The 14,589-nt window shown below is 38.7% G+C and overlaps 1 protein-coding gene across 7 annotated transcripts in view; it reads left to right on the top strand.

The window, feature by feature from the left end:
- Positions 1-14,423, top strand: part of CEP295 (centrosomal protein 295) — a 42,721-nt gene extending 28,298 nt beyond the window's left edge. For 6 of the 7 annotated variants that reach the window (XM_084226443.1, XM_084226441.1, XM_084226439.1 and 3 more), the window contains 12 exons: positions 681-787; positions 2,239-2,353; positions 3,940-4,173; positions 5,707-5,867; positions 6,100-6,259; positions 8,356-9,002; positions 9,608-9,781; positions 10,892-11,009; positions 11,761-11,961; positions 12,530-12,638; positions 13,173-13,272; positions 14,117-14,423. In XM_084226443.1, coding sequence (XP_084082569.1) covers positions 681-787; positions 2,239-2,353; positions 3,940-4,173; positions 5,707-5,867; positions 6,100-6,259; positions 8,356-9,002; positions 9,608-9,781; positions 10,892-11,009; positions 11,761-11,961; positions 12,530-12,638; positions 13,173-13,272; positions 14,117-14,164 — 2,174 coding nt within the window. In that variant the 3' untranslated portion in view covers positions 14,165-14,423. The remainder of the gene's footprint in view (positions 1-680; positions 788-2,238; positions 2,354-3,939; positions 4,174-5,706; positions 5,868-6,099; positions 6,260-8,355; positions 9,003-9,607; positions 9,782-10,891; positions 11,010-11,760; positions 11,962-12,529; positions 12,639-13,172; positions 13,273-14,116) is intronic. The other variant, XM_084226442.1, reaches the window with a different exon arrangement.
- The last annotated feature ends 166 nt before the right edge of the window (positions 14,424-14,589 follow it).

The following is a 14,589-nucleotide window of genomic DNA, read 5'->3' as shown; positions in this document are numbered from 1 at the left end:
CAATTGTGTTTAATTTCAGTTTCATACTTAGCATTTCTTTCTTGAAAACTATACTGAAAATAAGAATATGTATTTGTTTGTGACAGTTAATTTATAATCATAGAATTGTCAAACTTTGAAGGTGCTTATCAGCACTGAATGCAGAAAACCCATTTTTTGGCTGCTGCTGGTGGTTTTTTTGCACAGATACTGATCTTTCTTACTTTTATGTGTAAGAGAGTTATGGCAAAAGTGACTCAGTTCCATGGTATTAGTCATGCTGTAGATAAGCAATTCAGTTCTTCTGGTTTCTCTGACTCACTTGGAATGTCTGCTTTTCTTTATAATCACTGTAATGGTAGATTGTAAAGGATTCCCCCCACTCCAGTGAAGTGGTGGTGGTAACACTGGCAAAGCCACGTTTCATTCTGCTAAGCCAAATGAATTTCATGCTCTTCCTGGCTTCTCTGTGGTAGTTAGAAATTATAGGGATACGTGTCAAGGACCACAGGTCACTGATGAAATTGGTGGTATGTTGCATCAAAAACTGCTGTTTAGTTGAAAGGGCTTAAGGACGGGCAGAATGCCCGAAGAGTGAGGCCAGCAGCAGTGGAGTGTTACTGCCCTCTGCTGTGCATTGCTCACCATGAACTCGAAAATGGCTTTTTGTTCCTTACTGCTTCTCTTACTTTTGTGTTCAGCCCAGTCCCAGGATTCTCAAGGGTCTCAAGATTCACCAGTTGTTGCTGCTGAAGGTGGAGAGAGACTTAGAACGAGTTCTGGACTATCATTGACGCTTGATAATACGGTTGGTCTTAACAAAATAATCATATAACTCTTTATTTTGTGATGTAATCTTTCTTTCTCATATTGGCTAAGAGTGCGTGCATATTCTAGATGCAGCAGTAAAACAAGCACAAGCTAAAGAGGCAACCACTGTGATGCATCATCTGGCTCTGTTCCATGAGATGCTGTTGCTCCTCAGTCAGGGCACACCATGGGCTTACACTCAGCTTGCTGAGACTCCTTTTTCACAGTGCTGCTCCCCAGGCAGGCCCAGCTGGGGTTGGTGCTCTGGCTTTTTCCTTCCCCGGTGCTGGATTTTGCCCTTGCTGAGTTTCATACCATTCCCATAGAGGTAGCCTTCTGGATACGAGCACTGCTGTTCAGTGCATGGGATGTTCTTCCTGACTTAATGTATCTGCAGATTTGATAAAAGTGTGGTGTCACCTCCTCTGGGTCATTACCAAGGACAGAGTCCTATGTACTTGTTCCCCACCTCCACAGAGTGTGTAATCCTTCAGTCACTGACTTCTGAGCCTGATTATCCAGCCAGGTTTTTACCCTTCTTACTGTCCACCCATCCAGGTTGCAACATCCAAACTGACATCATAGAATATTGTGAGAGTGTTAAAAGCCTTGCCAAGACCAGCACCAGTCTCCTTCCTTTCTCTCCTTCAAAGATTCCATAATTTTGGTAGCAGATAAAAACAGTATTTAAAACATGCTGTGTATGACATGGATATATAAAAGGACCTTGGGATGTAAATGTTCTGCACGTGTATGTGAAAAATATATACATATATATATATAGTACATAATGAAAAATGTAGCAGAAGGGTTTCCTGATTTTTTATTTTCTCAGGGCACATTTTAAGTCAGAGTTTGAGAAGAACTGTTCATATCTAATTCTTCAAAATTTCGAAGTACAAGAACCCTCATTATCTGCTTAGTGACTTTATAGAGCTTACCTTAAAATTAAAGAAGATAATGCTTTAGAAGTTTTTGTATATTTTAGTTTAATTTCATGGAATTAGTCTCCTGTATGCAAAAAACTCAATATTGAAAGTACTTAAAAAGTTCATGAGTTTTTAATGTTTTGCATATATGTCCCCTCTGAGATCCACAATTCAACTGAAGTGGGTCTGTGATGAGAAATAGCCAAATCTGATCACCAGAAGATAAAACAATCTTCCAGGTGTCATGATTTGTATGCAGTTCTGAGAAGCTTTTTATGAGAGTGAGTGTGTGTACGTGTGTGTGTATGTGAGAGAGAGGGGAGGGGGCTGTTGGGGGTGATGTGCCTGGGACATGGGGTGTGAATGTGTTGTACTGAGCAAGGATGAATCTATATTTGCCTGACTGTGCAAAACATGAAGGCTCCTACACTTGAACTGAGCTCAGAATAACATGTGTGGGTTTACAGCTTTACTTGTGAACATGTGAATACATGGTAATAGATGTGTTATTTTATCCTAGGAAGTGCCAGTTTCAGAGGCTTTTGTGCAACGAATACCCTGTGATGTAGCTTCAACAGTTTCCACTGGCACCTTTTCAACCAGTGAAATGTTGAATACAAGCCCTGTTGACACCAGTGAGTGTTCAGGTTTTGTTGTTCTTATAAAAGGAAAATTGTGGTTTAATTTTATGGCAGAATGGGTCTAACTCACCAAACATAAGTTCTTCTGAAATAAGCTTATGTGTTCATACATCTTACAGAGTTGAGTATAACCAGAATGTTTTCTTAGGTACTTATGATTTTTTACTTTTATAATAATTTAATATTATTATACATCTGCTTTGGCAAAGGATATTTTGAGTTTTATTATGCAGCTGTAATACTTGCAGCTTTCAAGTGGCAAATTGTTTTAAAAATTATCTTCAAATGATACACTGATAAAAGTTTCCTAATCAATATATATCATGGATTATTGCAGAGCTATGATTGTCTTGCTGTTAAGAGACATGTTCCAGTATCTGCTTGTCGCCACAGTAATTCTTAAGGACTTATTTGTGAAAATGTCATTTGAATGCCATATTGACTTTTAATAGTTTTCTGGGAAGAATGTGTTCTTACTATTTTTTATCTGTAGTCTCCCTCTTGATGTTGTTAGTTTTTCATAAAATCAAAACCAATTCCTTCATAATAAATACATAGGTGCTCTTGACAGTATTAGATATGAACATAGAAGTGAGTTTCAAATTGATTAGATAGTGACCCTTGGATTTACTTACTTTGAAGCTTAATATTGGGTTATTCTGACATGCATCTGATTTCTCAAGAAATGTATGTATATCTGCTATTCCATGTTTATAAATCAATTTTTGAAGATTACATTTTTTATAGCCTGAGATTTCAATGGCTCATTTTAACCCTAATTTTTCAAACAGATGTTATTTTGAATAGTAAGCTTTATAACTTGTGACACATCTGTGTTTTATTGATGTAAGAAAACTAAAGCCATTTCTAAGATAATTTTCTTGTAATTTTTCTTCTCTATCTTTTTTTAGTTGTGAAAGAAAAATACCATAATTTTTCTTGCAAAAAAATACCAGAAGTTATTTGACTAAATAAATTTTTCAAGTCTTGCTGTGTCTTCACCATACACTCAGTTCTTGTAATGACCTTTTCTGGTAGCTTTTTGCAGTTTTTCTTTAAGCTTATAAATAATGAAGGTATAGATAAAGGAGGATAAAGAAGCATTGGTGTACTGTTTAGGAACATGATTTTGGTTGTCTTGATCCCTCAGATTTCTAGTGTTGGTATAAAGCAGTTTCTGTTTGAGCACAAATAAAACCACTTTGGGGTGGCATGAAGATATTCAAGATCACATTAAAGGATTGATACATTTATATGTAGTAGGAGGTGAAGGTGTGCTAGTTAGCATAAAATAGCAATATTAATTCTTTTCTGATTTTATTTCAGTATTTCCTAAGTCTACATTCTGTAAAAGTGCTAAGTTGTAAAAGTGCTGTGTACTGACTGCTCTCTAGTTAGATATTAACAACTTGCATTTGTGAAAATGTGTGGTAAGTTTTGTAGGAGCGTTGACAGGAGACAATTAAAGAAACAAAGTCCCAGAACTCTATGAATATTTCAGGATGCTAAGCACTGTCTTTTCAAATGTTGTCATGTAAGTGGTTTGTATGCGTAACTGTGAACATCTAACATTATTTCAGGATTGTCCTCTGATAGTAGAGAAAATCGAATTCTGAGAGAAACAGGAAGCCACCCTTGGAACTCTTCACTTCCTTTTACCTTGCAGCAGAGGCAAGAGATTTTTTCTGGAGTGTCTGAAAGTCAGTTGTCTGAAGGAAAGAAGTACTTTTATAAAGAAAACCAGATACAGCAGATCTTGGGGAGACATACTGGGAACTTGAACTCTTACTCAGAGGACAATACACATTTCCAAGGTATTCATTATTTTATAGCATTTTTGTGCTGCTCTCTGATCATACAGAATGAGGACCTTGCTCAGTGTTAGGTGTTGGTCTGTATTATTTATATTCAATTTACATTTTAAAGTCAGAAAGAATTCTACATGCAAGAATTGAATACTTTGATGTTCTTGGGGCTTGGTGTTAGATATATGTTCACAAAGATTATCTAGTGCAGAAAAAAAAAAAGATTGACCAGGTCTCTATCAGTTCTGTGCAGCTTCCTGCCACTGCGGCTGGGCTGCTTGCTACCTGTGCCATTTTTGTCACTTGTTTATGCACAGCTTTCCCTTCAGGAGGGTAGAGAAATGCTATATAATACTTCATTGTTCACAAGGGGTCACATAGTTGGTGAAACTCTGACTGGTTGGTGGAAATTTTATGCCCTCTAGAAAAATGTAACAATTCATTAAAATTAAGAACATTGTTATTAGTGATCATAAAGATTTAATTCAAATCACTTCTTCCTGAAATGTTGAAAACCTCAAATCATATAATTATAGATTAATCTAGACCTGGAAGAACCTTCTAGTTATGTGACCCAAATTCTCCTTCCTGCTCAAAGCAGAGCCAACTTAAACCAGGTTGCTTAAGGGCTTGTCCAGGCAAGTTCTGAGTATCTCCAAGGACAAAGATTCTCTATCACCAAGCAACATTTTAATAACTTTCTTCTTTTCTTGTTTTTTTTTTTCTTTTTTTTTTCTTTTCTTGCATGTTCAAGGAGACTGCATTTTCTTTAAACTGACAGAGGACAGATTCAGATTAAATACTAGGAGGAAATCAATCATAGTGAGGGCATTGAGGTACTGGTACAGGTTGCCCAGAAAAGTTGTGGATGCCCCATCCCTGGAAGTGTTCAAGGACAGGTTGGATGGGGCTTTGAGTAACTGGTCAAGTGGAAGGTGTCCCATAGCAAGGGGTTTGGAACTAGATGATGTTTAATGTCCCTTCCAACCCACACCATTCTAGGATTCTCTGTACTTTACCTCTTAAGAGTTAGTAGGCAGCAGACATTTTTTGTACCTCTTCCCTCACACCCCCAGTTCTTCTTTTAAGATTGAACAAACTCATTTATTTAGCTGCTCTTTGAACATCATGTGCTACATCCATCTCTGGTCATCCTTGTGGCTCTTCACTGGTCTTGTTTCTGGTGTGAGTTTTGTACTGAAAAACCCACACTACTTCTGAGGCAGTCTTACAAGAGCTGAAGAGAGAACTTAGAGGCTTCACATTTTAATTTAAAGAATAATAAAATTGTATCAGGGTAGCACTTTCTTACCGCTTTTTATACCTGCATTGTATCAGAGTCAAAGAACTGGATGCTGGAAGATTTCATTTTTCAGCTGGTATTTGTATACCTGCAAAATTTTATAGGCTTTATTTACTGTATATAGAAACAACTCGTGATATGTCCATTGTTTGGAAGTTTTGGGGTTTTTTTGTTTGTTTTTATTTTGGTTTTGGGGTGTGGGTGATGTTTGTTTGTTTTTAAAATAACTTCTCTTACAGCTCTAGCAACTGAACTCCGTTTTCCTGAAATGGAGGGACCTTTTCCAAACTTCCATAACCAGATCTTTCAGCCTTTGGAAGCAAGTGTTGACTTCGATACATCATCATCATCATGCTGTTCTCAATACAGAATTTCCCAACATGGTAGAGAATTTAGCAAGGTACTGCAGCAAAAATTCTGGTGGAGGAAATGCTTTGGCTGAAGATTTTTGTAAGATTTAAATGTATATTCCCTATACTATTTAGAAAAAAAACACAGTGTATTTTTTATATATGTAGGTTGCTGATTGTAGCAGAAACAAAACCCAAAAATCAAAAGCTACCTTTTTCTTTTTATCCTTCATATTTCTGAGAAAATTAATCTTAAATCAAAAAAAATTTTTATACCGCCAGATTTCAGAATTTTCAACAAAAAGTCCAGATGTGTCTACATTTCTGGAAGAGGAAAACTCCAGTCTGAACAGACAGAGATGCAGTTTGCCTTCTAGTCTTGAAGCAAATGGGCAAAACGTTTCATCAGAAGAAGGGTCGGTTAGAGAAAATGATGCTCCAGGTATGTTCAGTGTAGTTTTCAAAATCAGCTTTGTGCCAGTGTATAAATACCAGCCCTTAGTGTGGGTTGGAAGTGGGGACAGATCTCGCTTCTCTCAGCCCTGCTTTGAAATGTCTTTACTCTGCTGCACTCTCACACACAGTCTCCTCCACCACCTTTAATGGGAGAACTCCTAAATTTTTTAAAGTTCATTTCTTAACCAGTTATGACTGTGATACAAAAGCAGACCAGGTATTCAAGTCACTATAATGGATATTATGTTACTTATTCCTTCTGTGGTGATTTGGTTGGCGAAGAAATATCAACTATGGCTGAAACTGTCCTTTTCCAAGTATTTGTTAATGTATATCCATTACTTTGTAAGTTTGACTAAGGTAAGGGGGTTCCAAAAATTGATTAAAATTTTGTTCATGTGTTAGAGTCTCTCTGAACTGAGTCATTTGTCTTTTAACTACAATGTGTTCTTCAAGAAACAATTCCATTTTCCTTTCCCACTGTTAAGTCACAGCAGTGTACTGCACGCTGTGATTCTTGTTTGGTTACGGAACTGCCTTATCTCTCCACAAAATAAAGTGGAGGATACGACAGCAACTTTTGAGCGACAGTATTATAATTGATTTTGTGAATTGGAAGTTTATGATTAAGTTAACTGCAGCTTATAGCAGGAAAAATATTTTGTGATGTTTTGCAGTTAAATTTAAATTAACTTCATATTTCATGTAATTCCAAATTCTAAAAATTCCAAATCCAGCTAGTAGCAATCTAAATATTTCTGCAGCAAGAATCAGGTGTTTCAGTGTTTCAAGATGCTCCAGCAAAAAGCTGAACAGGAACAGGAAACGTGGCACAATAGTTTAAATAATAGATGTAGTTATAATGTTAATGTTATTGGTCAGTTAGATTTGTGACTTGCAAAGTAATAAAAAATGCTAGAAGAGGTTGACACTTCAAGATGTTGTGATTACAGTCACAGTAAATAGGATTTAGGAAGCTCCATTCTAACTTCAAACCATTCTGTTTCTAAATTGCTTATAGACAGAATCTTTGTGGTTTAACTGCAAAATCTTTCCATCTCTTAAGTGCTTTTATAATCCCAAACCAATTATTGTTGTGCTTAAAAGGAGGGGGAAAATAACATAAGCAACAGCCTAAGCAAGTAAAAACGGTTTTGGCTTGTTCTAGAAAGGCTGATATGCAAGTGCATCATCCACAGAATTTTCTGTTGATGGCTGATGTTGCAGTGTAGTTCTCCCCTCCCATTAACAGCTGTTTATCAGCAGACAATATTCCTTATACCTGTAAAACTAGATATTTTCTGTGTATCAAAGAATGCAAGAAAATGTCTAAAGGAAGCCATTAAAGGTTTCTGTGGCACTTTCCGTGTATATAAAAAGCCTGGTGATAGCGCAATGCTGGAGTCTGTGTAACTGATATTAGCAAACTTAAGACAAAAAAAAGTGATTTAAACAACGCTGTTGTCTGTTTGGCACGTGCTGTTCTGCTGAAATGCCTCCCCAATAATTAATGTTGATACCCAGTTTTTCTCTTTGCCCAGCCTCTTCTGGGGAAAAATGATGTCTTGAGTTCTATGCTCAGATAAAGAAAGAGGATTTCGGGTGCAATACTGTACCTTGTAGGAACAGTAGTCTCTGTTCCAGTTTGAATGTTGCTTTCTACTTTGAAGATTTTATGCCCAAATAATGGTGTTTTGGATCGGTTTTTTTTCTGGTTTAGAGACTTTGTTGCAGGCCCAAAAGAGACTCAGAGGACTTCCATTTACAGAGTATAAGCTGTCAAATGTTCTGGCTTCCAGTGTAGTTACGTCAGCACCATCACAAAGTCCATCACTAAACATATTCTAAGAAGCAGCAAGAAGTGTTGTTTCTTGCAGTTTTGGGTACAGTGTTGGAATAATTTTCTGTAATGTTAATGGCATTATGTTTGAGGAAACCTTAGCAGTTTTTTAAACAAAATGTTTCTTCCTTTTTACTAGACTTCTTGTTATACATTACTGAAAAATCTTCTTATAGAGACACTTTAAGTGGAAATTCTGTTTTGCTAGCAAGAAGTTTGACTTCTGACAATTTTTGAAACAGGATCTGAAGAATCTTTTCACACACTGCAATTAGAAGCTACTCTGAGTGATGACTGTGAGAATGCTGACCAGCCAGGGTATATGAACATGGTGTCACAGAAACCTTTTGAACAAGCCCCTGGAATTAAAAACAGAGGCAATGAGGGCTGTATTTCACCTGCAAGTGGATATGAAGAGCTGTCAAGAAGTATGGGGTGTATTAATCTCCAGTGTTCAGTGGAAGATCTGCAGAACGAAAGTCTGATTCACCTGGAAGAGCAAAAATCATTTTATCAACTAGACCCCATACCAGTTACAACAGATGAAACTTTCCCTCAGCAGTTAGTAAAAGAGACTGTGTCTTCTGAAAAATTACTTTTGGAGGCATTTGATAAGAAGAAGAAGGATGAGAAGCTTCCTGAAAAATCAGTTCATGTAGATGAAGTAAATAAAGCTGTGGAGCTGCATTCTCAGTGCAACATGGGCATGGAAGAGCCAGATCAAAGCTTTCCAGAAGGACAAGAATCTCTGAGGGTTCTCAGAGAAACCAACTTGGAGGACTCAGACATCCATTTGCACCCTGTTGTACAGCAAAACAGTTCTTTATTCCAAGGACATGAAAAACATTCTCATCCTGTGCCCAGAAACTCATGTCATATTCCAGTCTGGGTGAGTAGAACAGATTTCCAAAAGCAGGGGTTTTGTTGTTGCACAAAGTTCCTTTAGACCTTTAATATCTGAAAGCTTGGCAAATGTTCTAGTTCCTGTTTCGTAGAGTTTTGCCCTACTCCTTCTTCCAGATCCTAGCACTGAGATAATTAGCAGTAGTTTAAATGAGCTGAGTTCCCACAGTGGTTTGAGGAGGTGTAGCATCCCTGCTGCATCACCTTCTCTTAGCACCAAGTGATACAGTTCATGCAGCTGGCTCCATTTAGAAGCCTGAAGGAGGTAAATAAATTAACCAAAGCATAAGCAAACTTGAAGAAAAAGCATTGATGTAGCTTTAAAAAAAAAATTCCCTAGAATAAAGTAATTTAAACTTGTGGAGAGGGGGAGTTTTTGTACTTGTTTGGTTGCTTTGGGTTATTTGTTTCAGTTTTTCGAATTCTGATATACAAATGTTCTTTCTGTATTTCATTTACTGCTTGGGGCAGGTTTTCTTTTTCTGTATGTTAAATGAGCTTCCTTTTTCTGACAACAGTTGTTGCTACTACTGAAAATACTGTGTGTTTACTGTTTTTTCTTACTGATGTCTCGATTAATTTATTTTCTAGGAGACTGAGTCAGGGCATGGTATTATGGAAGAACCTGAGCTCACTCTGGTAAGCTCCAATGACATCAGTATTGTAGAATCAGACATTGACCCTCCTAACCAAGAGAAAATGAAGGAGGATGCAATGGTTAACTCAGCATGTGTGGATCAGTCTGAATGTAATGTTTATACTGAGGTGAGCATTATCTAATGTGATTCTGGTTTGAACTTAGTATTAATCACAATGAGAGGCCCCACTGTAGCAGTTAATCCACTGTTGAAAAACAAGTGGTTGTTGGGTTCTCCAGGTTTTGTAATTGCTTTGGATCATCTTGGTTTGATGTTGTATTTTCCAGATCAAATAGATCCTAAATTTAGGATATTCCTTAGAGTCACTACCTTGTCATATTGATCTAGATAGAGTTTGGGAAGACTTGCTGAAAAAACCAAAATCTTGCTGGTGTTTGCAAGACTGAACTGTATCTTACTAGTTGAAAACTCTAGGAGAGTGTGGGATAAAAGGAAAACTATGGACTAGACAGGAAAAAAAAGGAAAACCCCCTCACCTTGTGAGGATGGAGCTATACCAGACTGCAACAGCAGTTAGAGGGAAAGTGAATCAGCTCTTCATAACTGCCACACTTAATTAACCTGTGGTGTTATTTTGCTGCTTGCTTGTGTAAAGCAAAGGCTGTTGTAAACTGCAGAGGGGTGGGCTGTAATGACACCATAGTTCTGCACTGATGCAGAACCAGTGTCTACAGTGTAGAACTGAGTCTGTTAGATTAACAGATTACATGCACTAATTGCAAGAACCATCTAGAGAATTCCTGAAGGTGTCTAAGGATGGGTTTTTATCAAATAGCTGATACATGGGTGAGGTGGAGATTGGCAGCTGGAGGCTGTACTGCTGCAGAGAGCGTCACCTGCCTCTGGGAAAAGAGGGTAAAGAGCAGGAAGAGAGTGATGGGGAGAACTTGAAGAGAGCAGGAGGAAAGGAAAAGAAATTGGATTTGCAAGCCTGTATTAAGAACACGCAATTGGAATCTGGTGGGCAAAAGTCATTAATGGGGTTTTTTTGGTTGTTGTTTCCTTGTTTAAGTTTTAAAATGTTTTTAGAAAATAGTTTTTTTCAAACCTATTACCAAAATCCATATCTGATTTTTTTTTTTGCATCAGGCATAAAGGCAAAAGCATGTATTGTTTTTATAGTGGGTCTATGCTAGTGGTACAGTAGTACTGCTTCACTCAAATTTGTCATACGTGTTAAGCATTTCCAGTCCAATCACTGATCCTTTTGAAACAGGAGACAGAATTTTTGCCACTAGCTCCAGATGCAGATGATTCAGCATTCATAAGGCCTGACAGTCCTCCCAAAGCCCAGAGTCCAAACAAGAGTCACTGTCGATCCCATCAGACTGCAGGTAATTATGTGGTTCTTCAATACACTGAAGTGGAAAGTATTTTTTTAGTATTAAAATCATCAGTAAAATACACCTCCCATTTGGAAAACTTAGAGCTGCTTTTATTTAGGTGAGTGCCTCCTGCTGTCCGGGCTTGGTCTGTAGTACCTTTGACCGTGGTTTAGTGTGTGTCACATTGACTCGTCTCTTCCTGGGCCAGGTTCTCTCTCGTGAAACTTCAGAGTCTCTACCACTACACTTGTTTGGTTTTGTAATTACTTAATTTTGAAAAAATATGTGCCATTTTCTGATTTGTTGTCATAGTATATGTACCTTGGTTTGTTTCTCATTTTCTGTTAGTCCCCCAAGTCCTGTAGCCAAAGAATCGTCCTTTTTCCTATTCTGATGGTAGTCTGGAACAGTAGTAAAATACTGACCTTTTTTTGTCCAAGATAAGCTGCAGTAATGTGAAGGTCAGGAATTCACAGAACTTAATTGTGTTGGGGACTTGTCAGGTCTTCGTTTTGATGCATCCAGCTGCTTTTGATGCAGTATTTCTCACAGCATTAGTCTGGCAGACCTGCTGACCATTACTGGATTCCATAGGTATGGGCTACTGCTGGTTCTGTAAAATGCCTCATCATTCAGTGCCATTCTCCTCATGCCATTTATAAAAGTTCTCAAGCTCAGCATTTTAGAAATACCTTGAAATGCATGACTTATTGTTCATTGTTAAAAGTGAGAAATGTGGAGACTTTTCCTTTTCTTTCAGTGATGCTGCTGGAATTTGAAGCTACACCCGGAAGTTTACAAAAATCTTTTTTAAAAAGAAAGCAGAATTTCATCCAGGAATCTCTGAAAAGAGTAGAAGCAATAAAAAATAAGGAGAAAGAAAATGAAAAGCTGGCAGCAAGAAAGCTTCTAGGAGGAAAATCTGAGATTCCAAGCAGACAGAAGTCTGATGTTCTCTCTGGTAAGTTTATGTGGGGGGCAAGACACAGCATTAGATATCCCTTCAGTTGCTGTTTCATATCAAAGAATAGATTTTATATTTGCTACATGTTTGCTATTGCAAACTGGGCTATTCTTTGTTTTCTCAGGGAATGAGAGGGAGCTTTGTTTTCCCTCACTGTCTGGCTGCCTGTGTTGTAAAGGCCCTTATGGGGGCTTGTCATATTTCCCAATCAGCCCACCTTTATCATCATAAGGTGCCTCTGCAAACCACAGCTGCTTATCACAGAGCAGCCATGTTTAGCAGACTGGTGCATCTCTAGTTCCTGGGCCTGGGGACTTGGAGGTCGGCTCTGGAGAGCCATGGATGGCCTAAAGCACAGGCAGCAGCCTCAAGAGTGACACTGAGGGGGGATTTATTTTAACTCAAGATGGCATCTCTATTGCTTCATTCTCCTAGCTTGTTTTGGGTTTTGTCATGCCATTTAGATATATTTGGAAATCTCTCAGTCTTTTGAGTTAGCCGAACTAGAGATTTAAGTTTAGGATATACATACAAACATATGCTTGGCTTCTTTTTTTTCCCTTAGGAAAAAATGGTGCACTTGCCAATCAGTTGAAAAAAGTAGGAGAAGTGAAAGTATCTTCTCCAGAGGATAGGAAGACTGGAGAAATTGAAATGCACCAGCGTACATCCAGGTATTGCATGAACACAAGCGAGAGAATTGAATTAAAAAAAAAACCAAACTCCAAAACACAGGAAAAAAGTAGTTAATGCATGTTTTGTGAAAGCTGCTGCTCAGTCTCTGCTCTTGCAGTGCTGCATAACTTTGAAGAGGTGGGAGAGGAGTCAGGTGTGTTTGATGAGGGTCCCTGCTGGGAAATGCCCGTGCAGAGGTGGCACTGAGGAAGGTCACTGCTGGTCTCACCCTGCTGAGGCAGCTGTGCCACTTAATGCCTGACATGGGGTGAAATTTGATGCCAAGTTCACAGTTGCACTTGGGCACTTAGGAGCAGTAACAGGCAACAAGTGCAGCTCTGAACAGGGAGAGGGTTTGTCTGATGCAGCTGAAAAAGAACTTGAAGTTATTCTGGATTACTGGAGCATGCAATCAAATTGTCCCAATTGCTAGCAACTGAGGCAAAACCTTAAGCTTCTAAACCTACTCCATCTTTGCCACTTCCCTCCTGCCCTGACACTGGTTTTTATTTCTTTTTTTCCTGTTTTCACAGACTTTATAATCAGCTTGCAGAAGTAAAAATCAGAAATGAAGAAAAAACAAGGCAAGAAATTTATGCTAAAAACAGAGAAAAGGCTAAAGAGTTTCAAAAGGTAATGATAGTTTGCTTACAGTGTCCTCTTGCCCTTTGGTCTCTTGATTTCACTGAGCTTCCAATCAGAGTAATTGAGATATGGTGCAAATGGAGCTGAAATGGAGACCCTCAAACCAGTCTGGATGTTAAGTGATGCCATTGGTACAGCCCTTGTAAAATTTTTCTTGTGAAAACCAACTCTAAAAGGCATGTCTGCCTCAGGCTGCATTTTTTTATGACCTGAGCTTGAGCAAAAAGGCTCCAGCTGCTGTAAAGTCTGTACAAAATAGCAGCCTTTTCCTTAGTGCAGACTTGACCAAATTTCCATTTTAAGGCAGCATTCTGGCTTTGGTTTTTTTTGGGCTGCTTTGGCTATTCTAGGTAGGGTAAGATTCTGGGCATACCCAAACTTGAAACTTGCAAGAATCTTGGGGTTTAGATGGCAGTTGTGGAGCAGCGTCGAGCAAGGGGCCTTGGGCTTGTCAATTTCCTCTTTTCCCTGCTGGGATCCAGACAACCAAAAGGAAGGAAATGCTGGATAATCCTCCCAGGCTGTGACTACTCTAGGGGAATCTAGGTCAAATTCCTGCCTTAAGCCCTGACCACCTCACCTGCTTTGTGGTGGAATGAGGGGCTGCTCTTGGTACATTGCCTTACAGATCCCTTCATTAACAGAAAAAGAGGAATAAGCACACCTTCCCCCTGCCCTGTAATTTGTGGCCTCTTTGAAACAGGAGGCACTGCTGTCCACCCCAGCACTGCCCATTCCTGTTCTGGTTACAGGCTCAGTATCCAGGCATGCTGGCTTTAGGGCAGGCACTTCAGCCTCAGTACTGTGGTCTCATGGTTTGTTATATTTGCAGAAAATGCTGGAGAAACTGCGGGCCAAGAAAACTTGGAAAGCACCATGACAGGGAAAAACTTTAAACAAGGATACAGTGGTGTTGGTACAATCCAGGCCACTGAGTGGTGCAGCCTCAATGGTGAATTGTGAAGCCATTTAGGAATCCTCAGCTTTAAGTTGTAGGAAAACTTAGTACCCCAAACCCCTGTGGTCCCCTGTTCAGAGTTCACCACAGCTGCAGATGGAGTGTGCTTTCTCCAGTGTTTGTCTCAGACTGAGTTACTGGCCTGAAAGGCTTTTCTTGTATGTTAATATTTCCAAGAGATACTAAGTTTTGTAATATATATGTATAAAGTGTTTTCAAATAAAGTTTTACGGTTATTTGAATCTCTGGGTAACCTGACATTTCTCCTGTACAGCTGGGGTTTTTATTCTGTTCTTTGCACTTTGTGAGTTAAGATTAGGAGTACGGTTTCCTGCAGTCACAAGATA

Source organism: Fringilla coelebs (assembly GCF_963513975.1).
Source record: "Fringilla coelebs genome assembly, chromosome: 2".
In the NCBI taxonomy this organism is placed as follows: domain Eukaryota; kingdom Metazoa; phylum Chordata; class Aves; order Passeriformes; family Fringillidae; genus Fringilla; species Fringilla coelebs.
The sequence above is the reverse complement of the archived record's forward strand: the minus strand, read 5'-3'. Positions and strand labels throughout refer to the sequence as shown.